This window comes from Grampus griseus (assembly GCF_964374135.1).
Source record: "Grampus griseus genome assembly, chromosome: 1".
Classification (NCBI taxonomy): domain Eukaryota; kingdom Metazoa; phylum Chordata; class Mammalia; order Artiodactyla; family Delphinidae; genus Grampus; species Grampus griseus.
Window position 1 is genome coordinate 65,198,008 of NC_139017.1, and position 27,333 is coordinate 65,225,340.

General features: G+C 33.9%; 1 protein-coding gene across 1 annotated transcript; it reads right to left on the reverse strand.

The window, feature by feature from the left end:
* On the reverse strand, positions 1-26,101 carry NUF2 (NUF2 component of NDC80 kinetochore complex; the record flags this gene model as incomplete). The annotated part of the gene is made up of 13 exons (XM_082672426.1): positions 25,973-26,101; positions 24,696-24,770; positions 23,636-23,712; positions 23,062-23,123; positions 17,208-17,305; positions 15,932-16,005; positions 14,474-14,570; positions 13,521-13,583; positions 10,609-10,746; positions 8,455-8,595; positions 7,278-7,453; positions 6,183-6,318; positions 1-135 (listed from the first exon to the last, which is right to left on the reverse strand). The coding sequence occupies exons 1-13, from the start codon at positions 26,093-26,095 to the stop codon at positions 1-3; spliced, it is 1,395 nt and encodes a 464-aa protein (XP_082528552.1). The 5' UTR covers positions 26,096-26,101.
* Between the last annotated feature and the right edge of the window lie 1,232 nt (positions 26,102-27,333).

Below are 27,333 nucleotides of genomic sequence, written 5' to 3' on the forward strand. Positions count from 1 at the left end.
TCAGGTTGATATTCTGAACATCTTTTTCTTCAGTTCAGCTGTTTTCTCATCTATTTTAGTGTGACAGTCCTCTGTTGCCTTTTCAATGCCTTCATGGTATTTCTCCAAAGCAGCTTTCAAGCTGAGAAATATTTCCTAAGTAGAAAATGAAATATAATAAGAATTATTCCATGCAACGACCTAAACTAAAAATGAGTTACAAGAATTCCAACAGTCTCATTCATATTTATTAATAATATTTTAAAGCCTAAAGTACCCTATGCACATGTACACACTCGTATGCCTACTCTTATTAAGCTGTGCAGATGCATCAGAAACTCAGCTACTTAGAAAGGACAAAGCAGAGACATTAACAATGGCTTGAATCCCAAGACATTAAGAACATATTTTTAATCATCAAAGAAAAATTTTTACTTTGGAGCTTTTCAGGTTTACTTGGCAAATACCTAGATTACTGTACTCTGCACTTAACCCTGATCATTATTTAAATGATATGTAAACAGATTTAATAGGTAATCTACAGGACTGAGAAATATAGGAATACCTTTTAGAATTGTTTTAACAAACTGATCAGGCAGTCCTACTATAAGCAATAGTGAGTTTTCATATAAACCTATATGGATGTGTTAAGAATTAAGAAAAAATTACAAAACAATTTCTGTAGACTGAATGAAATAATAAATGAACCACTTTGCATACATTTTATTCTATCTCATACTCATCAAATGCAATTTTGATCCGCTTATTATTGATTTTTCTTAAACAAAACAATTCTCAAACCTTGATACAAGAAAAAGTAGTATTCTGAAAGATTATAAAAGGTGTTTCACCACTGAAATAGAATAGCAGGCCTTTTCCAATGGAAGGAAAAAGCAATAAATGGGTATAATGGGTATAAATGTTCTCAATTTTAAATGCTGCTCCCATTAAACTTTTCTTAAACCCACAGTTTGGCTACTATTTATCTTAGTTTAAATTCTAGTGTAGATACTGTCTGATTTTGAGCAAATTATATAGATTATAATTTAATATAGTATGGATTCAAAATGTTCCAAAAAAGAACAACACTATTTCCAGAGACTGCCACCTATGCAAGTTTGAGAACTACTGCTCTAGATTAAGTGAATATAAATGTTTAGCTTAAGGCTAAACATTTTCCCAAAATCTAAACATAGATCATTAAATCCTAATACAAAAATAGAAGAGGGTATTTAGATTCCCAAGATCTAAATCAGGCATCAAATTACTACAACTATGATGGAATATTAATCATTAGGAAAATAAATCAAAAGTTTTTGATACCTTTATTTCTTAAATCTTGTAGGAAAAATAAGGTGAATTAGTTGCTATCTTATGTAAACACCATTTTTTAAAAAAAATCAGCACATTTCAGCAGCTACAGATCAATTTAATTTCCTGGCTCTACAGAGATATGTATTTATTCATTCCAAAAAGAAAGCTGAATAAATTTGGTAGAAAGACATTACTCATGAGAAACTATTAAAATGAAGTGTGGTTAAATAAAGATATACAATCTGTAAATACCTGAACCAACCATTTCAACACACTCAAAGGAACAATTTTCTCCTGAGAACACCTACATTCTCAAGGAGGAACCAAATCCTACAGGTAGAGCCACAATAAATGAATGAAACATTAAAGCCCAATTCCACTGGCACATCCACAGAAGCAAACAAACATTTGAAGTTCTAAGCCAACCGTCACAGGATATTAATAGCAATAGATCACAGCCCTCACGAAAGCTATATATTTCAATTTCCAATTAAATTCTGTATCCAAGTGGAACTTTATCATATTCATTCAAATAATAAGTAAGTCTTACTGTGATAGCTTGGCTGAAGTTAAATATTTTTAAACTCAAACTCTAGCTCTACAGTGCCTAACATGACAACCACTAGGGACACGTGATTATTTACATTTACATTTAAACAGCTACATGTTCCTCAGTTGCACTGGCCACACTTCAAGTGCTCAGCAGCTACGTGTACCTAATGGCTACCGTACTGAGCAGTACAGAACATTCCCAGCAGTAAGTTCTTTGGATAGCATTGGTCTAGGTAGTTATCTCACTTTTCAAATCAGAGAAATTCAAGATGACATAACATCCATGGAATTTTATGGCCAGTGTAGCCATTTACCCACCAAGTCTGTATTAATTTATCAACCACTATATTACTGAGTACCTTCTACAAGTAGCACCGTAAATAGTACAACAGTATGATGGAACATGCAATTATGCTTTCTACCCTAAAAAACCATACAATCCAGACCAGACTGGATACTGAGCACTTAAAATAGAGCTGGTATAAACAAGGAACTAAATTTTAAATTTTATTTCATTTTAATTAATTTAAAAGTAAATGTAAATAGCCACATGTTGCTAGTAGCTACCCCATTGGACAGCACAGATCAGAATAAGACTAAAAATGCTATAGTATTTGAGAAGGAGAGAAATCAAAGATATCTGAAAGGAGCCAGAGAAAGTTATATTGAGAATACACTTTTCATTAAACTTTAAACAATGAAAATGATTAGCTTAGATACAAAACTTTAAAAATCCTAGAAGGTAGGAATCATGCCTTCCTTGTTCATACTTACTCCCTGAATCAAATATAAAGGCTGGCACCTAGTAGGTGCATAGACCATTTGTTGAATGACTGACTAAATGCATGAATAACTACAGGAGAACAGGGAGTTCCTGTTTTAAACGAGAAAGTGTAGTAATAAGAGTGATATTTTAGCAGGTTAAATTTGGCAATACTTAGGATTCAGGGCAGATTTGATGCAGGAGGATCTTAAGTCAAGGAAGAAATATAGCCAGTTTTTGCTGGAATTGATGAGTATTAGAAAGTTATGTGATAGAAGTATGATTAGAAAGGGGTTGTTATGAACAGTATCAATGACATTATCTTGGTGATTGGATATCAGGATTATCTAAAGAAAATCCAAAATTGCAATTCTTTGTGATATTTTGAAAATGATGATGCCGCTGAAGAATATGAAGAAACTAAGTGAAAGAGAGAGGGAAAGGGAAGGGGAAAGAGAGAGAGACAGAGGGGGAAGGAGAAAGTGAGGAAGAGGAAAGACACTAGAGATGGTGAATGTAATTTAATAATTGTTTATTTTTGTTGTGATAAGCTAATCCATTGAAAATATCCATCAGGCAGCTAAAATAAGGAGTAGAGTTGAGGAAGACAGAACAGGAAACAAATTTTTGAAAGCTATCTAAATAAAGATGATGATTGAAACTAGAAGAGATGAAATATCTATGGAAAAGAATAATTATTGAAAAAAAGGATATGATGATCATTAGGGTCCAACAGAATTACACAAAGAACAGTTTGGCAATCTTAACATATCCTTCTTTCCTTTTCAGGAAAGATGATTATGAAGTAAGTTAAGGAGGCTTCTTTGACAAAATACATTTTGATTTCACCAGGGGACTTACAGACTCTCCCAAGCTATTTTGGAACAATGGATACCACAGTGTTGTCTGGGTAAAGGTATGGTTAGAACAACTTAGGAAGTTGAACAATTGTATCCAAAGTTTTGATCAGTAGTTCTATGCCATTCTGAAGGAAGAAATACAACACAGCAAAGGGCCCAGTTCTACTCAACATTTATCTCCCCTGGAGCAAAAGGCATGCTGGTCAAATCTGTAGGTGATGCTAAGCCATGAGAAATAGTTAATGTGAATGATACATAGATTTAAACTGACCTTGAAATTTTGGAAATCAAGGTGGAAATAAATAACATGAAACCTAAAATAAATAACAGTAAAATCCAGAATTAAAATTTCAAAAAACTAGTTGCATTAAAGTGTGGTGAAAAAATTTTAAGTTGGCAGAACCTCATATGAAAAAGACAGAGGTCCTTTAATTGATCACAAGCACAGTCTGAGCCAAGGGCAAGATGCTGCTGTTAAAAATCCAACCCAATATTACGCTTCATTAACAGTAGCCTTGTGCTCTGGGGCTGGTCACACCATTACTTGGAAGACTATGTCTAGTACTGGGTTCTACATTTTAAACAGAATAAAAAAAGCAGGAAACAGAGTAGAGAGGACAGAAAACAGAATAATGAATCTGAAAAATTAAACTATATAAAGAATGGCTGGAAAACTAGGGCTAATTAACCTGGATGAGAAGGCTGAAAGAACCCATGATCTTTACCCTCAAATGTCTTAAGTACAGTTTTATTCAGTAGAAGAGGATACAGATTTGTTCCAGAGAGGTGATCTTGGTTCACTAGAGTACAGAAATGAACATTTTTAAACTCAGAATAAGAAGTAACATTTTAATAACTATAGCTGTCCTGGTAGAACAGCTTAGGTAGTGATGAGCTCTGTAATATTGAAAACAATGAAGCAGAACACATCAGTGGTTCTCAAGAGCCATGCTAAAAAATTTAGGCTCATGGGCCCCACTGCTGGTAATTCTAACTCAATATATTTTCGTGGGGGGTTGCTCATCTTTAAATTCCTCATTGAGTTCTACTACATGGCTAATTTTAAGAAACAGCATGCTAGATGGCTTTCCAATTTTACAAATATTTATGGAAAGCATACTACATATAAGGCAGCATTCTAGGCATGGTTTGACAAGACATACTAAGGTAAAAAATAAGATTGCTATTGTTGAGAAAATTAAAATGTTATTGGCAAGACATATATGCACAAAACTAAAAGGAATTTAAGGCAGGCACGGGCACCTTTTATGACCTATAGACAAAAGGTACTTACATTAGTAACTGGTTCATTAATCGTATCTGACCATGTGATAACAAATAAATATCTGCTCATTTGATTTGGTTAAGAAGTAGGATTAAATATCTCCTAAGGTCTTTCTAACCCTCATTCTAGAGATAAACAGAGGGCCAAAGGCTTGGTAGATATCCAGTTAAGGGACAGAAAAAAAAAAAAAAGTGGTTGGAATGTAGAAAGAAAAGGAAGAATAGAAAAAATCAGGACAGTGTACTGGGCAGACCATGGGAGGGGAAACCCAGCCATTTTCTTTTTCTTTCTTCCCTTCCTTTTAAAGTAGCCTTGAGACAATCCTCACTATGTATATATACACTTACATGTGCACGTGCTAACAATCTAATATTTCAGAGGATAAAAGCTCCTGAGAACAAGAGAGGGGATTGACTACTGTGGTTCTTGTAGTATTAAGAATCCTTGCAAATTAAATGTGAATGGTGAAAGGTAATGATAGCACGTTTAAATATCTTTCAGGTTTCAGAGGTTTAGGATAAGATACCAATGTAGGCAAGATGAAGAATGAGAAAAAAAGAGGCCAAGGGATTTTACATGATAAAGGGCTGTTTTTAGTGACTTCTGGTAGAGCAGTTTGGGACAATCCTGAGGACACTGAACAAACTTTAAAGGCTAAGGATAGAATGAGATGTGATAAAGGTAGCAGGAATAGACTACTTTTTTGGGTCTTTGGCAGTCAACAAAAAAAAGAGAAATAAACATAATAAACATACTATGTTTGGCACTATACTGACTTTTTGGAAGATAAAAATGTAGAAGACAAGATGCCTGTCCTCATTAAACTTGAGACTGTGTATGAAACAATAAAATAAATATACTTGAAACAAGCAGAGTAACTTTAGGTAATTATGATAAAGTTATCATTAAAGAAAAAATCTCAAAATACCGGTAACAACTCAAATACATTAACACTGATGATAAGAAATACTTTTGAGATCCTTTTATCAGGAAAAAAATGTAAAACTTTTTTAGAAGACATTACTTTAAATCACCATCTAAATTCATGTATCAAAAAAATTCAGAACCTTTATGGAGCACCTACTCGCATTGCAAAGCACGATTCTAGGTGCTAACAGGGAAAAAAGGCAAGGAAAAAAAAGGTATGCAAAGGTATGCAAGGAAAAAAAAGGTATGCAAAGGTATGCAAGGAAAAAAAAGGTATGCAAAGGTATGCAAGGAAAAAAAAGTTACGCAAACTATAGTTGCATACATGCAAACTATCCCAGGGTAATGGAAAAGGTGCTATAAATGGAAATAAAAGCAACAGATCTGAGGGGTCAATTTCTACTCTGGAGAACTGACAAAATCTTCAAAATGAGGATGACATAATTTACATTTTAAACTTGTGAGATTATCTGAAATTAATTTCTTATGAACATACACTCACCTGAGACTTCAGTTTCTCCCTTTCAGCAGCATCTTTTAGTTGTTGAATTCCAAATTTAATTTTTTGGATTTCTTGATTAATTGTGGTTACTCGCTCATAGACAGCACCTCTTTTTTCTTGAACTTTATTGCAATCTCTAAAGGAAAATAGAGACAGCTAAATTATAATTCCTCTTAAGCATCTAAACAGTCAAGCATTTAACTCTAATTTTGATTCCAAAGAGACTGTTTGTATTTGACTGACACACCTAAAACTCTTCTCAAGATACGAAAGCAAATACGCGAATCACAGCGTGGCTCTATGTTCAGCTCATGGCATAGAGTAAGCTCTTCCACACAAAGCTGTTATTTAACATGGAGATCTTAAGTCACATCTCCCCAGTTGTGCTCACTCATGTACTGTTGTTAGCAGTGTGAATCAGCACAACTTTCCTGCAAGGCGTGTAGCAACCAATTAAAACCCTCAGGTTCTGCACTTTTGGTTCATCTGCATGAGGAGAGCAAAGGAAATCTTCAGACCATCCTAATACACCTTTTAGAGGCTGAAATAGTGTCATCTCATAGACATATCTGGGGCATTTATTCTAAAGACACATTTTTGGAACTGATGGGAAGAAGACTCTACCAATGAAACACCCAAACATACTGGCCAACAACAACGATGACGACAGCCATGACAAAATGCTTCGCAAAGTACTACTTCGTAGATGAATTAAAAAATAAGACTTTTTCTCAAAATATGCTATGTTACAGACCAGCTGGACAGTAAAATGAACCAGTTGATTCACTCTAATACAACTCTAGACCACTGTCTCTAAAGTGCACTGAAATAAGCAGTAGCACCAGAACCCTTCTGAAGAATTGTGCAAAGGATTTGGAATTGTGATATCAGGAAAAGAAAAAAAAACCTGGTACCTAAAACATCTCTAACTCTAGATATAGCAACATTATGAGATTCATAATTAACTCATCTGTTTTAGCCACCTAACAGTGGAATACCTTTTTGAAATTATAGGAGATTTGGAATCTTAGGGAAAAAGTGAATTAGGTTTTTCTAATTACTTTCTAATACATTAAATTTAAAATAAGTTCATACTCAATCACGGTGCGTTTGTACTGCTTGACATCCTCATGCTTCTTATTTATTCTGAACTGTGCTGTGGCAAGTTTTTCCTTCTTCACAATCATCAGTCTTTTAAAGGAATTTTCTTCAGTCTTCAATTTCTTCAGTTCTGACTCATCACTCTCAATTTTGTCCTCCAAGTTCAGGCTCTGTATTTTATGAGATGTATTTAAGGTCAATACAACCAATTAGGATTCACAAATAAAATGAAGGACTATTTTCTAGGATGCGCTGTAATAAAATACAATTTTAAAATGTGATAAAACTGTTTAAACACCGAAAGCCCAGCACAAGGATGCAGACTGAACGAAACAGACAACAGGAAGGCACTAGGGATACTGAGAAAGAACGTGACACCAAAAGAGGTGTTATTTCTCATGTCATTTTATCAGCAAGGATTGGAATAGAAGAACACGTTAATAAGATCAGCCAACTAGCTAAGTTGAGGGGGTGAGGGTCTGAACTAAGGTAGCAGGAATAAAGAGGAAAGAGTAGACCCTAGAAACAAAAGCAGTGGCTCTCAATCCTTTTTTGTGCTGACTCTTGATGGGAGATAAGGGAAGTGTGTAGCTGGGAAAGAATATCTCAGGCTACTCACCGTTCAACCCCTTCTTCCCTCAAGAAAGAAATCTTTCATTAAACGCTATGTCAGTGATCCCGGGGGCAGTCTGGATTAGGCTAATGAAGTGAAAAGGATTTTCACGTTTCTAGCCTAAGAAACTTAAAAAACGTTGGCCTTAGCTGTCCATCTTCACTCAGGGCAGGGTCTGTGTCGTAAACTTTAAATCTCTTTATAGATACTAGCTACAGTGTTAGACAGTAAGTTGGGACTTTATGCTTACTGATTAGAAGATCATTTCCAACTGTCAGAACAAGTTTAAAATTCCATTACTTTTTTCCAAAATATACATGGTAATATGCTATGTTAATTAATTTATTATTCATTTCATCTGAAGGTTAAAATGGGTCTACTATTGCTATATTTAAAAAGAACACTGTTTTATCCTTGAGCACACATTGCCACATCTATTATAATGTAGAATGACCCAGCTTTTCTGTAGGAAAACAGCAACAGAAAGTAAAAGCAAATTCAAGGGACTACAGTAAACTATTACATAATAAAGACATAAAAACTCCATGCAATACAAACCTCCTTTAAGATAGTGGTTAATTTTTCCCTATTATCTGCAAGGTCCTGTATTTTCTTTTGATATAGCTGCACCTCCAGCTGACATGAAGGCAGGCAGTCAACAGAGTCTCGATAGATTTCATACTTTTCCATCACCTCTTGCTTTGAAAGAAAAAAAACACAGAAACCAGGTTGGCAGTCTCCTTTATGAAACTGCAGTAATGTCAATTTGTTTGCTCTTAAATAATTTCTGTACTTGATACTGAAAGCTAAAGAGCAGAGAACAATTAAGTTTCTAGGTCAGTAGCAAAGCACTATTACTGACATGTGTCTAAGCACATATAATTATGCTGCCTAATTGCCAAATATCCTTGAACAAAGAAAAACTACCATAATTTTACTAAATCACTCATTGAAGTACCTTCCAAAGGTTATTCATAACAATTTTTAAAGAGTTCATTTCTGCTAATACTCAAACTACTCCTGATTATTCCTGGGCAATTATATTACCAATTATAATCTTCCTATTCATTTGTATAGTAACTATTACTACACCTAATTCTTTCAAAAAGATTAATTCTTCTCCTAAAATTAGGAAATGAGCATATGTTTACCACAAGCACTGCAACAATACAAAGGCTTCTTTCCTTTCCCCACTAGTCTATCTCTCCTCCCACCTTATTAACCAGTTGGATTTTGTCTTCAGTGAAATGCTTAATCATATTTCAGCTCATTTTTCCATTAAGTTGTCTTTTTCCTACTAATTTGTAAATACTCTTTTGTGTCTTTGCATATCATGGATATAATCCCTTTACCTGTCATATGCACTATATATATGTTCCACACGTCTACTTTTCTCTATAGCTTTTGAGTTTCCAATCTTAATTTAAAAACTCTATCCCAGTCCAAGACAATACAAGTGTTCGCCTAAAATTTCTAAACTTGTTAAATTTTCAATCCAATTAAAAATTATTTTTGTAAATGGTGCAAGGTAAGGACCCAACTTGCTTTTCATCTAGATGAACTGCCAATTGAATCAGAATTGCTTATTAAATAAACAGATCTCATAAATACTCAGATCTATTTCTGAGCTCTCATTTCTGTTCTAGTAATCTTTGTCTATTCCCGTGTGATAATTCTTAATTATCAGGAATGACTTGAATAATAAATTTAGAGATAAACCAGAAATGTTCTTTTTAATTAACAGTTTAAAAACCTTTCCTCATAAAGGATGCTAAATTGTCTACCCACTTCTACTTTTGTCCCACATACCTCAATCCATCTCCCAGAGTAACCCATAATCTTTTTAAACTTAAATCATACCATGTTCCGACACTACCCTTTTAAACTAGCCAGTGGTATGCCCTTGCTTTTAAGGTAAAATCCAGCACCCTGAATAATCTGCCCGTTGCCCATTCCATCATCATCTCATGCCATTCTCCTTCTTATACATCATGCTTTCTTCCTTGAATATAACTTACTCTCTACTACTACCTCATAGAATTTGCATATGCTGTTCCCTCTGCCTTGAATGCTCTTTCAATATCAATTTATTAATATAACCTCTGTTCATCCTTCAGATGTCAACATAAATTTCCATTCCTTCCCACCTCCACCTCTTGATTTCCACAATACTAAACTAGGCTACTCTCATTATGTTATTTTGAAGCACCCTATCCTATTTTTTATTTGTTTGTTTCTCTCTTTGGTGCTTTATGAAAAATAGACTTTATTTTTTAGAGCAGTTTTAGGTACATAGCAAAATTAAGCAGAAGGTACAGAGAGTTCCCATATACTTCCTGCCTCTACACATGCACACCCTATACTTTTTCATAATACATATTATAATTTATAATTATAGAACTGATTTTAAAATTGTTTAACACCTTTCTCACTTAAGATAAAGTAACTAAGTCTCATGAGGACAGGTCATTTCTGTTTTGATCACCCAGGGCAAAAGTCTCAAAAATTTGTTGCATAATTAAACAAATGTCTTGAAATTATACTTCTTTTCCTACATCCATTTTAGAGAAGAGCTAAAAATTAAAGACAAGGGCAAAAAGCCTAAGAAGAAGAGATGTATAGATAATCTGGAAATCAGAAAATTAACACACAATTAAACAAGAGTTGCTAAAAAGAAAAAGAGAAAAGCATTAAAATAAAAAGGAAACTCACTCTGGAATTCTTAAGCTTCTGGACTGTATCTTTCATTTTTTCTTTATAATTCTTAAGCTTCTCTGGAGAATCCACAATTTTTGTTTTCAAACTCTCTTGTACTTCTTTCAAAGAAACCACTGACAATTTTAGTTCATTCTGTTGAGAAAACATTTTTATATGTTAGATATAATAATAAAACTGGTGATTAGCCACTACGGTAATGGAAAAGAACAAAGAAATGGGTCTGTGTTTGTTGTAGTGGGGGTTAAATTAAATTTTGACCGCATCACTCCCCTGCTTGATTGCTCACTTTTGTCTGCAGGCCAAAGATCAGGCTCCTTAACACACCATTCAAGATCTTTCATTATGTAGCTCTTAATCTCCCTTCCAGTGTCACCTTCCACCAGCTTCCTACTACACTCTACAATCTGGTAATATAGTCAGTCTTATGTCTGGACAATTATAAGTGATCTCTCTCTGATAGTATGGTCCTCCTGAGTACCATCATCCCATTCCTGTACTGCAAGTGAGTTTCTATTAATCCTTGAAAATCCTGTTCCTACTTCCTCTGTATTCCTTCTATAAACAGTTATTGTACATGTGATACTATAACTATGTATTTAATATGTGTTTCTGAATTAACTGAGCAACCTGGGATTGTGAACAGTTATCTTTGCTTTCCCAGAACCCAATGAAAGTAATAGCACTGAGAAGGTACTCAGTACACAGTTACTAAACTAAAACAAATTTCCTTCTCCTGAATTTAAAACCATTGGGGGAATTAAGATGAAGGGTATCTGAGAATTCTCTTATATAACACAAATCCATTCCTATGAAAACAGAACAACAAAACAGCAACAAATGACTATATAGACCTATATCTGTGCATGTAACGGCACAGAAAAAGGACTGGAAAAGTGTAACCTCTAGGTACAGTTGGCAGAGAGAAGAGGGCCTTTCATGTCTCTCTCTCTCTCTCCCTCTCTCTCTCTCTCTTTATATATGCATATGTGTGTTATCGGAGTATTTTACAATAGGAATGTATTACTATACAGCTTGTATAATTTGCCTAAATTATTTCTAACTAAAAAATTTTAAAAAGTTCTTACCTTTTCATCAACTAACTCAGAGGCCAAAACTGAATGTTTGAAACAATATTATTTACTTTTTTCTTAGAATTTAGCACACCACCACATTATCTACTCTTTTAATGCCCTACAGAATTAGAGATCATTTTCCTTACATTAGCATTGACTTTCATCAACTTTCTTCCCTCTACAAAGAGCCTAAATTTGCTATTTTAACTACAAAGTGATTTTGTTTTAATATAGATTTAAATGGGACAGAGAGAAATGAATAATAAAATTGAACCATAGTCAATATTACTCTGATGAAAACATCTGCCAGTAAGAAGTGACAGAAAAATAAGGAATATATTATACCAAAGTAAATTTCAGAGAGCTATAAAGTATAAACATTAAAATAACAGGGGGACTTCCCTGGTGGCGCAGTGGTTAAGAATCCGCCTACCAACACAGGGGACATGGGTTCAAGCCCTGGTCCGGGAAGATCTCACATGCCACGGAGCAACTGGGCCCGTGCACCACAACTACGGAGCCTGCGCTCTAGAGCCCGCAAGCCACAACTACTGAAGCCTGCACGCCTAGAGCCCATGCTCCAAAACAAGAGAAGCCACCGCAATGAGAAGCCTGCGCACCACAACGAAGAGTAGCCTACCGCTCGCCGCAACTAGAGAAAAGCCCACATGCAGCAACGAAGACCCAACGCAGCCAAAAATAAATAAACTCATTAAAGAAAACAAAAAAAACAAAAAAAAATAGGGAAATAATAAAAGTACAAGAGAAAATATGGGATTAAAAAAATGAGGAATGAGATAGGCCTTTCTATGTATAGAGTTAAACCCAAATGTAGAACACTGTATCTATCAATTTTACTACATAAATACATAAACCTGCCAATAGGAAAAAATGATGAATTTGAAAGACAAATAGAGTTAATACCTCTAATTCATGGACTTAAAAAAAAATGAAATAAACAAGGAACATATACAGGTAGTTCACGAAGTAAGAAATAACAACAAATCACTGAATAAGGTGGTCTAAGTCACTAAAAAAAAAAAAAAAATCAAAATTAAAATGAGGTGTTTTTTTCCCCCTATAAGAATGGCAAAGATAAAAAGAAAAATAAAAACATCCACTTCTGACTACAATGTAGGGAAAAGAATACTCTCATATTCTACTGGTAGAAGTGCAAATTGATATCTTTTTAGAAGACAGTTTGGCAATGTGGGCCAAATTTAAGTGTGATTTCCTTTAACACAGAAATCCTACATTTAGGAATCTACTGTATGATAAAAAGCAGCCTGGTGCACAAATATACAGGTACATGTGTAGGTGTGTAACACACATGTGCTATTGTTCAATAGCAAAAAATTAGAAGCAATGTGAATGTCTATCAATAGGACACTAAAACAATCTACATTTAAGGTATATACATAGAATGCACAACTATATGCAGTTATTAAAATAATGAGGCTATATATTGACGTGATAACTATTTACACTATACTGTAAAATGAAAAAAAAAGCAGGTTTGAGACATGTAGAGAGTAATATCATTTATGTAGAATTACACATATATGTGTATATTTGCACAGAGAAATGTAATCTATGACATGTATCTGATTGCGTGGTGAGCTTTCAGGTGATTTTCACTTCTGTCATACATTTTTGTGTTTCCACATTTTTTAAAACAATAGTCAACTATTATATTTAAATTGTAAAAAGTTAAATTAGTTTCACTTTAAGGGAAAAAGAGAGAAACATTTAACAATAATAACACACAGTTAAAATACTCCTCCAAACAAAAGATTCAAACCTTAAATGCTAGTTAAATGAAAAGATGCTTACCAAACGCTTGGTTTTTTCTGAAATATCTGACTTCTTTTGTGAATTTCCCTCTTGAAGCACTATCTAGGGAAAGAAGCAAACAACTGCTTTATAATGATTCAAAACAGATTTAAATTTAGTCAATGCTTTTTAATAAAATAAAAGTAAGAAAGGACAGGAATTAAATGGATTAGACCAGATAATCTCAAACTTTCTGTTCATTATGACCCTAAGGCCAAAAGAAACACCTATCAGTTCCTTTATTAAGTAGTTAAATCCAAATAACTGAATAAGTATTTATGTCCTAATAACTTAGTAGCCCTTTGAAAAAGTAATACATACAAATTGAAAGAAAAATACTATTTTTATTTTATTCTTAAACAGCCACAACTACTTCCAAATTGGATGTATGTACTGCAAAAATTGGGCACTACACAAATTCACACATCTTATAATCACTGGACACAGACAATTCTTATTTCTTGTTGCACGATGATTTTCGCATAGCACTTGCTTTTTATCATGGCAAAAGCCAAAAACCCATGTTCACAAAGATACGAAAGGAAGGTAACGTGAGTTCATGTTGCAACTGTGAACTACCTTGAGCTAGAAAAGTTCAAGCAGTGTATGACAGATGCTGAATGTTGTTTCCCTTTAAAATTTAAAATAACCTGAAGCACACTTGAGGGGTTGCTGCAGTATCCAGGGCGCCTCAGCACACAGTTTGGAAACATCAGGTTTAGACACAGAAAAATCTTAAAAAATTCTAGTCAACAAGATAGCATATACCTTTGACAACATCAATAAATAATCATGGTTTGACCTGGACAACAGAAGTATATATCTGTTATAAGGTGCACAAATGGACACAGCGATATACCCCATTTCTTTAGTAATTGAAAGCAATGTGATCTTAGCTCCTCCACATCTACAAAAAAACTTTAAAAAAGTTTAAGGTGTCCAACAACAGATACCGTTTTTTGACGAAACTCTTGATTCAGCGACTGCTGCAGCTCCTGAATATCATCTGAAAGCTGCTTGAACTCTGCTTGCTCTTCAACTGGAACAGAACTGAACACAGCAAAATAAATTAAAATAACATATATCAAGTTCTTAACCTTGAAAGGCCAAAAACAGTCTCTTCCCTCCAATAACCTAAATGAAAAAAACTATCTGCTTTCATATTTATGAGTTCTCATTCTTCCAAATGACAGTAATTTAAAATCCATGACCTGGCTGGCCTCTACTACAAACAGAAAATAAAAATCAGATGAGCTCCTTCAACTTCCTGCCACCAAATCTCTGTGTGGACTCATCTGCATACATACCTACCCTTTCTAACTCCACTCCTAATTTTAGTGCTGATTCCTCCACCTCTGCTCTGGCTCTCATTTTCTCACATCTCTCTCCTGTATCACCCATTTCTTTTGCTCTACTAATCCTTCCTAATAGCACTTACACATGTTTCAGTCTCTTCCCTATGAATGCTCTCAACTTTAGTTTTTAAAACATGGTATAGAATTGTTACTTTAATTTTCATTTCCTCTACTGTTATTGAGTTTAACGATCTTTACATATTTTTAATTAGCTATTTGTACTTAATCCTCTGTAAATTCCCTGTTTATAGCCTTTGCCCATTTTTCCATTATCTTTTTTCCTATCAGTTTGTAGGAGTTCTTGGTATATTAAGAATATTACATGGCCTTTGTTATTAAGATAGTAAGGCTTTGCTGCATATGTTGCAAATATTCTCTTCCAGTTTGTCATTTCTCTTTTGACTTGGTTTATGGTGAATTTACCATGTTAAATTTTAATATCTGCCTCCTACTCCCAGTCTTTTCAGCTTGCTGCTGTCTCTAAAGGCAATTTATGCCAGGACAGGCTAAAAAAGAGCTCTCACTTGAAACAGAAAAATCCAAAGACATCAACATATTAGAAGGGATAAAAATAAAAAAATCCTTTTGTTCAAAATCAATACATATAAAGCCAAGAAATCATAACCCTTGAATGATTCCTTCTCCTATTTGACCTTTGAGTCAAAAAACAAAACAAAACAAAACAGCAAACCTCTGTGGAAGGAATAAAAATTTTAACAGAATTAACTGATCTGAAGGAAAAAAGAGAATCCTGTCAGTTACTGCTCACCTACTAAGATAAATACCACTACATATAATTTAGGAGAGTAACTAAGTTAATGGCTTTAAACATGTCTCGCTGATGCATTAACAACAAAAAAAAGTAAAAGAGTAAATTATGCACTAAAAGTTAGAAGAAAAGCTAGTTTTTCTTTTTCAAAAAAGGTAAACTTAAACACTCTGCTATTTAATAAGGAAGATAAAAGAGATGAAGTAGACTGTAGACTGTAAAATACTACTTACATTCATTTTGCATTTTGAAATTGCATTTATTTTATTTGTAAATCTCCTACTTACTCAAGTCTCTCCAATTTCATTATTGCCTCCTGGTGTGCAGTATTTAACTGCTGCATTTTGTCCACAGAAGATTTCTATTAAAGCAATTTTAACAATTTCATATTAGTGTTTTTCAACATAATCAGAGACATGTTTAAAAAAATATCTACCGGTACTGGCTACAAAATGCTTCCTCACTCTACAAATTTCACCATGAGAAATAAGAAATTTAAGAAAGAATTAGGCATTTACGACAAGTGACTTAGGAATTCCTTTACTTATTCAACACACAAATGTTGAGTTCTTACTACAGTCAGGCCCTATGCTAAGTACCAGGAATAATTCCCAAGAAGACTAACTTATAGTTCCTCGACTTAAGTAGTTCAGTCTCCTTGATGAGTCAGAAAAACGAATATAAAACTACAAAACAACTTGTCATAGAACTGATTATAATGACAACCTATCCAACCTGGGCAATGTCTGGGAAGGTGTATCACAGAGGGTTCATAGAAATGATAGATGTCTGAGCCATGTCTTAAAAAAATGAAGTGAAATTAGCCAAACAAAATTGTGTGCTTGTATGTGTTGGCACATACATCTGTATACTTTGGAGAGTATGTGATGTTTAGGTGGTATAAGCTGAACATGATTTGTACAAGGAAATATTTATCAATGTAGCTCAGTCACTAAAGGCCTAATTCTCTGGTGTTACTCCGGTGCTTTTCTAAAAGTATGGTACCCTCAAACTGTGGACAGATGGGAACAAATCACACAGATGACCCATAATCTTTCCAAATTCCCTAAATTGTTGATGAAATGAGTTTCTATCTGTTAAAGTGATTTACTTGAACTGAATCTTATAATGCAATGTCAAGTAAGCATGATAAACAGAACAAAACACCTAATTAGGCTATTATTTAGAAAGCAAATATAAACGTCAAATATCTCAATTATTTAAAGAACACTACATTATCTATTAAACTTCAAAGAAAAGGAATGGGTTATCACTATTCTCTTCCCTTACATTTCCTAATAAAGGAAAAGGAGTCTCAGCTACAAAATTTAAACAAAAACCCCAACTTCTCCCTAATGATACCAAATATAGAAGAAAATCTCATTCTGAGATCAGCTTACTAAAATCTGCAATTTCATATGAATATAATATTGATATGTAAATTTAATTCTAATGGCCATAAAACAATTAGGTATCTGTGACAACCATTTCAAAATAGATTAGTGGTGCACAAATGATGTTATTGATCTGGTATGTGACCCAAAAAATACACTTAAATCTTACATATTGCCAAAGAAACTCCATGTATGTCTCACGGCATGCTTCTCTGAAGTGAATAAAGTTGATAATGCCACTTAAAAACCGACTTGTCCGTTTTGCCTCTAAAATACAAAGAAAGACTCCTTAAATAAATCTTTGAAACAATATAATACAAAAGTGAAAATTTATCCTTTTTCCACTATATATTCCGCTCATAGTTACAGAACAAAAATATGTGTTTGCTAATTAACCAAAGTGAAGAACTGCTCTAACTTGATGATCAGAATTATCTTAACCAAAAAAAAAGCACTTTGACCATGAAAGAACAACAGAGACCAACCAGATTTACTATCCCATCTTAAACAACCAGAAAACCGGACAAAATATATAAAACAACAAATTTTAGACACTGAACAACAAGCAATATAGGACAGCAATCCACAAGAGAAGTAAATGAGGTGAACCCTATTAATGAATGCACTAGCCCACCACTTAAGGGAATTTTCAGGCTGTAAACCAGGGAGGTAGAATATAAACAGAACTCATGGGTTTTGCTGAGTCATGAAGATAGAGTTCAGAGTTTGGAGAGACCAAAGCAACTATAATTTTTAGAGTCTGAAGAGGCCAAGGCAACTAGAATTTATAAAAACTCTATCTTCTTGATTCAGCCTTTGAATCCATTCAGCCTATGAATATATTCTATAAATATATTCCATTTGTTCAGGAAGGTAGAGAAAAGCATTAGCATTATAAGCAGAGAAAGGGAAAACCTGAATCAAATTTTACAATTGAAAAATAAAATACCTGAAATGAAAAATGCACTAGATAGGATTAAGAGCAGATTAGACATACAGATGAAAGGATTAGTGAAACTGAAGACATAGCAATAAAAGCTATCTAAAATGAAGGCCAGAGAGTAAAAAAAGAATAGAGAACTTATGAACTGAGGGACAATATCAAGCAGCATAACAAATGTGTAACTGGAGTCCTACAAAAACGAATGGCAGAAAAAACTTTTATAAAAGCTAAATATTTTCCAAATTTGATAGAAACTATAAACATATCCAAGGAAGTGAGCAAATCTAAGTGGGGGTAAAAAAATAAAATAAAATAAAATCACCAAAGGCACATTATAATCAAATTGCTGAAAACATGTTATAAAGAGAAAGTCTTATTAAAAACAGCCAGACGGGGACTTCCCTGGTGGCGCAGTGGTTAAGAATCCACCTGCCAATGCCGGGGACATGGGTTTGAGGCCTAGTTCGGGAAGATCCCACGTGCCGCAGAGCAACTAAGCCAGTGCGCCACAACTACTGAGCCTGCGCTCTAGAGCCCGCGAGCCACAACTACTGAGCCTGCGTGCTGCAACTACTGAAGCCCGCGCACCTAGAGCCTGTGCTCCACAACAAGAGAAGCCACCACAATGAGAATCCCACGCAGCACAACGAAGAGTAGCCCCTGCTCGCCACAACTTGAGAAAGCCCACGCACAGCAACGAAGACCCAACGCAGCCAAAAATTAAATAAATAAATAAATTTATTTTAAAAAAAAAAACAGCCAGAAAGGAGGAGAACCAAGAGAGAATAACTCCAGGTTGAGTAAGCAAGTGGTTTAGATTATTAACTTTCATATAGAAACAGTTGATGATGCCTTGGACTCACATGACACAGGGCAATGGAACTGAGATCCCTATTAGACGTGGGACTCTAGAAAGGCTACATCCTTAGAGAAAAGGTAGATTAAGGAAAGTAAAATTTCTCATAACAGTGCAGGGAAATGACAAAGTTACTAGTGGCTCAGCCTTGTCTCTAGTAAGGAAATAGTCTCCTCTGAGAATTCTAAACCTTGGGCCCATTGCCATATGGGTTTTTGGTTTAAATTAAACTATATATTTGACCCAAGAACTATCGAAATTAGGAATTAAGATAAAAAGTGGTCTTTAGCCAATGATAATCCTGGAATAACTTCCAAAAGCAAAAGATATCTCAGGAGGGATATGGCCTCAACCCCAGAAGCCAAAGAAGCACAAGACTATCCTGCTGAAGATGAGCTTAAATTTATAATCCAAAATGCACGTGTGTGTGTACACATGTGCGTTCGCACACACACACGAAACCGTCTATAATCAGTCTGTGGGGCACAGCTAAAGCAGGGCTAAAGGGAAATTTATTAGCACTAAACACCTATTTAGGAAAGAAGAAATATCTCAAACTGATGGCCTCAGCTTCTAACCTTTAAAAAACTAGAAGGAAAAAAAAAAAAGAAAAGCAAACCCAAAGCAAGCATGAAAAAAGAAGGAATAACAATAGCACAAAAACCAATAAAACAGAAAACAGAAATAAAATACATAAAATTCAGTGAGACAAAAATCTAGTTCTTTTAAAAGCTCAACAAAATTGATAAATCTCTAGCCAGACTGATCAGGGAAAAACAAAAGAGTGAAAAAACAGATTACTAATGTCAGAATGAGAGATGGGACATCACTACTAACCCCAAAGACTATTAAAATGATACGGGAAAATTAGGAGCAACTTTATGTTAATAAATTTGCCCGTTTAAATGAAATGGATAAACTTGCTGAAAAAGGTAGCCTACAAAAGCTCATTCAGTAGCTTTGGGAATAAACAAACAGCGTAGCCCTTCATTTATTAAAAAAAAAAATTGAATTATTAATTAATGTAAAACCTTCTCACAGAGAAAACTCCAGTCCCAGATGGATTTATTGGTGAATTCTACCAAACATTTAAGGAAGAAATAACACAAATTTACAAAATTATTCCTGGAAATGAAAGAGGGAATCTTTCTAAACTCATCCTAAGAGGCCAGCGATACCCTGATATCCAAAGTCTGTCAGTGCAGTAAAATTACAAAAAAATTACAGACCAGTAGCCCTTATGAACATCATCACAAAAACACAACAAAATATTAGCAAATCAAATCCAGCAATATATTAAAACACATAATGTATCATAATCAAATGGGGTTCATCCTGAATACAAAGTTGGTTTAACATTCAAAAATCAAACAATGTAATCCACTAGACTGAAAAAGAGAAACCACTTGATTTTCTCACTAGATGCAGAAAAGCAATTTAAAACAAGTCAACACCCATTCACGAAACAAACTAGGAACAGAAGTTGCTTACCCTGATAAAGGCAATCTAAGAAAATCCTAAAACTAACATTATACTTACTGGTGAAAGCCTAAATGCTTTCCCCTTAAGATCAGGAACAAGACAATGATGCCTGCTCTCACCATTTTAATTCAACATTACGCTAGAAGTCCTAGCCACTGCAGAAGGAAAGAAAAATAAGTAAAATACATCTAGACTGGAAAAGAAGTAAAACTGCCTTTGTTCTCAAACAATATGATTGCCCGTGTAGAAAACCCTAAGGAATCTATTTTAAAGAATCTACTAGAAATAAGGTCAATATATAAAAATCAATTGTTTCTCTACACTAGCAATGACCAATCAATCAGAAATTTAAACTAAAAGAAGTTTACAATATCCCTTAAAATTGAAGTACTTAGGGATAAATTTATCAAAATGTATATGACCTGTACTCTGAAAATTATAAAACACTGTTGTGAAAAATTAAAGACAACCTAAATAAATGGAGGGATATACACATGGATTAGAAGACCCAATATTATCAAGTTGTCAATTATCCCCCAAATGAACTATACATTCAAAGTAACCTCAGTCAAAATTCCACTAGGCTATGGGGAGTGGAGGGGGGTTGAAAGTGACAGGCTGATTCTAAAATTTATATGGAAATACAAAAGACCAGAATAACTAAAACAATTTTGAAAAAGTGAACAAAGTTGCAGGACTTCCACCGTCTGATTTCAAGCCTTACTATAGAGCTAAAGTAATCAAGGTAGTATGCTTGGTGTAAAGACAGACATATAGATCAATGGAGCAAAGAATGAAGCCAGAAATATACTCATATATATATATATATATATATATATATATATATATATATATATATATAATCATTGACTTTTTAAAACAGAATTCTTAGAGCACTTTAGTTCACAGAAAAATTGAGCAGAAAGTAGTTTCCATATACGCTATGTCCCTGTACACGCACAGCTTACTCCACTATAAACATCCCCCACCTGAGTGGTATATCTGTTACAAAAGATGATCCTACACTGACACATCATTATCAGCCAAAGACCATAGTTCACATTAGGGTTCACTCTTGGAGTTGCACATTCTATGGGTTTTGACAAATGTATAATGACACAATAGTATCATACACAATAGTTTCACTGCCCTAAAACTCCTCTGTGCCCTGGCTATCCATTCTTCCCTCCCCCAGTCCCTGGCAAACAATGATCTTTTTACTATCTTCATAAGTTTTGCCTTTTCCAGATTGTCATAATTGGAATGGTACTGTAAATAGCCTTTGCAGATTGATTTCTTACACTTAGTAATATGCATTTAAGATTCCTGCATGTCTTTTCATTGCCTGATAGCTCATTTATTTATAGCACTGAATATATTCCCCTGTCTTGATGTACTAGTTCATCCATTCACCTACTGAAGGACATCTTGGATGCTTCTAAATTTTGGCAATTATGAATAAAGCTGCAACAAATATCTGTTTGCAGGTTTTTGTGTGGACGTGAGCTTTCAACACTTGGTATTTGGGTAAATACCAAGGAGCATGACTACTGGATCATACAGTAAGAATACATTTAGTCTTGTAAGAAACTGAAAAGTGTCTTCCAAGGTCACTATACCACTTTGCATTCCCACAAGCAGTGAATGAGAGTTCCTGTTGCTCCATATCCTCATGAGCATTTGGTATTGTCAGTGTTTTCGATTTTTGCCATTCTAATAGATGTACAGTGGTTAATCAATTACTTTTGACCAAAGTGCCAGGGTAATTCAATGGGGAATGGATAATCTTTTCAATGAGTGGTGCTAGAATAATTTTATAACCATATGCATAAAGGAAAAAAAACGAACCTTGACCTTTGCCTCAGACGATATACAAAAATTCAGGCATTAAACAATAATAGCTGAAACTACAATACACTTACAGCAAAATATAGGATAAAATTTAGCCAAATAAATCCTTGAGGCCAAGATTTCTTGGTAGAACACAAAAAATAGTTTTATGAATGACAAAAGAAAAACAATGATCAATTAGAATATTCAAAATTGAAATATATTTTGCTTTGAAAAGACATCTTTTCAAAGATGTCAGGGAACTTCGGGGGGTCATGATTGTGGCACTGGTTATATAACTGTATATATTTGTTAAGATTTATTCAATTATGCATTAAAATTGGTGAACTTTTGTGTAAATTATATGTCAATAAACAACAACAAAAAAAGGAGATCCAAAAGAGGATAAAAAACAAATTTTTAAATAGCACACCTAATATCTTCCAACATAAGATAAACTGATATATAAATACAAAAGGGTCAAATGAATAAACGGACACAAAGTTAAGAGAATTTTACATTTTAATATAATATCACGGCTATTATCAGTGTGAAAAGGTACTTTCTTCATGGTAAAAAGTAATTACTACATTTGATAAAACTGGTATAATTAACCCACTATGCAACATCATAGCTTGCATATTATTTGTATTCATATTCTCAAATTTACAGGACATTTTTCAAATGTAAGGAGTTAAGAAAAACTATTCAGAAAAACAGCTTTTCTGTGGCTTTACAAAGGAAAAATTTCCAATAATAGGATATGAAAAAATTCATCCTTGAGAATCAGATATACTTTCTAAATCCAAGTTCCTTGAAGTCTTTTCTCTCTTTTTTTTCACATTTATTGATGGAAAGGTAAAATGTTAGATTGAAGCCAAACGTTAAAAATTGTTTTAAATTCTCACTTACTTGGATATAGAATATCAGCAATCTCGAAGTCATTCACCCGACAGATGGGCAGAAATGAGTCCCTTGAAGATAAAGTGGAGCAAGCATATTGAAAAGTGTACTGTGAATTACATACTAAGCCAAAGGGCATAAACATCTTATTTTCAAAAAGATTTCTGGATATATTTCTCAGTATCAAAGGACCAAGTCAGAAGTCTACTACAATATATAATCCTACAGCACTGAAATCTACTTTTTCTGTATATTACACAAATATTCATGTAATACCAAGGTATCGTTATAGATTCTAATAAACAACTCACACTCTTTGAGGTACTAGGACTCTCTAAGAATGCAAAACCCTCCAACAATTTTAGACTCACAATATCTTAATACATCAGTTGAATGAACTGAAGGTGCCACAGGTGGAGGCAGTTAGATGTGTTTGCTGAAAATGTACAATCTTGGATATTTATGGGATGGATTGGAAAGAAAAATAGTAGAAATTCCCTCCCAAAGAAAATCATGTCTTTAAGAAAGCTGAATGTAATGTAAATACGAATGTGGACTAAGAAAATAATGACTCTTTACTCACAAATTAATAAACAGATTGCTGACTGGTAAGAAGCCTTCCATTATATGTGGATACATGACTTCAGAGTTCACTGGCATCTAAATGTAATAAACCAGAAAATCTAAGTTACACATTGATTAGACAAAATGAGAAAAATCTTCAACCTCAAGAAATCTTAATCATAGATTACAATCAAAATATATTAACTTATTATCATTAATTTAAAACAAACAAGCAAACAATACAGATCCTGGCACAAAACTAGAGTTGTCATTAATATTAATAATGCTAGGTTCACAGTCAGTGCTCAATAAAGACTTTTTAAATGAATTAAAAAATAAAGGGGTTATACTCCAATAAAGATGTTAAAAATAAATAAATAAAGGCGTAATGGTTAGCATTTACTAAATATCAGGTACTATGCTAAGCATTTTCAATATATTCTTTCTTAATTTTTATAACCACAGTAGGACAGAGTACTATCCCTATTTTATAGACAAAGAAACTAAGCTTTAGCAAGGTTTCATAGCAAATAAGTGACAAACCCTCTGATTTTTAAATAATATATAATATTGGTGAGACTCTACAGATATTACATTTTTGTACATCTTCAGATGATGCCCTGATGATTTAACAACAACAGCAAAAAAAGATTAAGAAAAATAATCTTCCTACTAGAAATACCTAATTTGCTAAAAGCTCAATTGCCTTATTTCAATTGTTTTCAATCTTAGTGTGTATCTCCTACTCTAATTTGGGAGTCCTTACTGAGAAGAGAACAGTATCTGTAAAGACTTCGTTGTTGCTTACTATAGTCTCTGAAGACAAACTGTAAATCTGTCAATAACTGCATAGCATCAATAACTTGTGTCATTTAGGTCTTTAGTAATAGTTTTCATCTTACTAAAGCTATCAGTATAGGCCATTATTATGCCTAAGATTCCCGTGTAAGTGACATTAATTTTAAATAAGCCTTGATTTTGTTAAAAATAAAGTCAATAACTTCCCGTCCTGAAAACCAGTACTCGATGTGAGCACGAGAAATGCAGCAAAAAACAATTTTGCCTCATCTTAAACCCACCATGTAAAAATGCTCCAGTCGAATTCCATATACTATCTGTAAAGCTCTCATGTAGATCATATGCAAGACTTCAGGCTACAAGAGAAAAATAACTTTTAATACTCTGTTGCACCACTATCACCATTACTGTCCAATATTCTAGTAAATGGATACAAAGAAGAAAAGAGTGATAACATTACTCCATTCCCCTTGAAATATTTCTTAATTTTTCCAAATTTTAAAACACCTTATATACTTATCAGTTTGCTCACATGTGATAAGTGTCAATAAGATCAGTTGTTTAAGCTTATATACAGAATGTTAGCAAGTATATTCAAATCCAGTCCAGGCAATCTATCCACATTAGGGAATGGAAGATGGGTTAGTCTTTCAGAACAGGTTGTCAGACATATGACAAAAATAATGAGGGTGTATTTTTTTAAAAAGAACATGGGAAACCTTGTTTGATGCCTCAGATGTTAAGGCTAAGATGCCTTAGCTGTTAAAGTGACTACTATGATCCAGGAGGTATAAATTTAATAGGATAGTATGGGATTTTTAACTTTCATCTTCTAAATCAGTGGTTCCCAAATGCTGGCCTATACAACCTGTTCTCATCCATATACAAGTTCATTTATTCTGAGATTATCTGTTCTATTTTAAAGAATTAAAGAGGCATCAATATCAAAAAGTTTAAGTTCTACATCATTAAACCAGGTTTTATTATGTTATCACTTCAAGATGAACACAGGAAACTGGAAGGAGACTTTGGGATTTTCTGTGACACATGAATAGTTCTTTTTTGCATTTAATAACTAAAGATACAAAGAACAGTGTCTGTCAAAACAAGTCAATTCCCCCTTGGGGCACAATGCAAGAAAATTAATCTGTAAGCTTCCAAAGAAGACTGTTTCTAAGCACTTTTTCTGATTGGAAACCACTTGTGGAGTTAAGTTCCTTCAAGCTTTACCAATAAATGATACCCTCAGACCACTATTCCGATAATGAAAAGTTTAATATACTTTAATATGCCTATGGTTTAGAAGTTTTTTTTTCAGGGCGGGGGGGAGAAAACAACCATATTAAAGATTTGAATTCCTAATGGGAATGTAGAAGTTGCCCCACATATAAACTTAATGTTATTTTAAAATTACACTAGGTGAGAGAGTTTCTCTGGATTAAGATGACTAGTCTATATCAAATAGTAATATACATGTCTTTCTCCACATTCTATAGACCTAGTAGTTTAATTTCTTTTCAAATAACATTAACCACATGCAAACACAACCACATTTTACCTTGGGATTTGGAGAAAGATCATTCTTGGAGAGGTTTTTACCATCAGCTCCTGTTAAGATTTTGTTTCGAATATGAACCACAATTTCAGCTACATTATATCTGGGGAAAGACAAAGTTTCCATCTTGGGAGTCTCCTGTTAGTCTGAAGGAATTGAAAACAAAGATCAGAAACATGGCACAACTAGCAGTTTTCATTATCTAGAAGCTGATAAATATAAGGACAAAATTAACAACCCAAGGTTGAACTATATTCATAGTAGTGTTAACTACCACCAAATCATCAAACATCCTAGTAAGATAACATTAAAGACAAATATATATATATATATCTATATATATATATATATATATATCCTAAAATAACTTTTATTCTAAAGCAACACAGTCATTTTCTAGTTTTCCTAATGCTGTTTTCTTTCATATGGGAAAGAAGACAGGTTGAACAGACAGATGAGAAACTTCTTTAAATCTGGGGGGCACAGAATTTAATAAGATCTATCCTGAGAATTAATCCTCAAAGCAAGATATATAGGGAACACTATCAGCAGAATCTATACACAAACAACAGCAAAACAGCATAAATAATAAAACTGTACTCTGATTTAACATTCTATTCAATGTACACACAGTGAGATGATTAATAAGGTTTGAGATGTAAGTAGGAAGAGAGAGAAAAAAAACAACTGTAATTGGCAGGAATTCCAATCACTAGGGTGAGAACTTGAAAAATAAAATAAAACAAAAAACCATTTCCCCTAATGTCCTTAAATAGTAAAATATTCCCACCTGTGTTCTCCTAGAGCAGTAGTTCTCACAACTTTGGAGACACTTTTGGTTGTCAGGACTAGAGTGAGGATGCTACTGGAATCTGGTGGGTAGCCGGCCCAGAATGTTGCTAAACATCCTGCAATGCATAAGGGGGCCAATCAACAGCGAAGAATTACTCAGTTCAAAATGTCAATAATGCTGAGGTTAAGAAATCCTACCCTACAGCTAGCACTGAACTCTGTTATAATACTTGCCACAGTGTATTGTGATAATGTTTATAGAACTCTGGCACTGCACTGTGAGCCAACAGTAAGCTAAGACACTTTCATTTTCTCCGTATCTCTAGCTATGCCTAACAGAATAGCAATAGTAACAGTAGTAGTAGAAGCAGCAGCAACAGAAGCCACTTTCTCCGCCACTCAGTTAACAATACTTGGTTCATTACTTATGGATCTCCTACTCTCTAGGGAAGCAGTGTGATCCCAGAGATACAAAGTGAATACACTCACTTTTGCAAACAAACTGAAATGACCCACAATTCTGGAAATCTATTTCTTTAGGCTCCTAATGTTTCTCCGAATGTCAGGGTTAA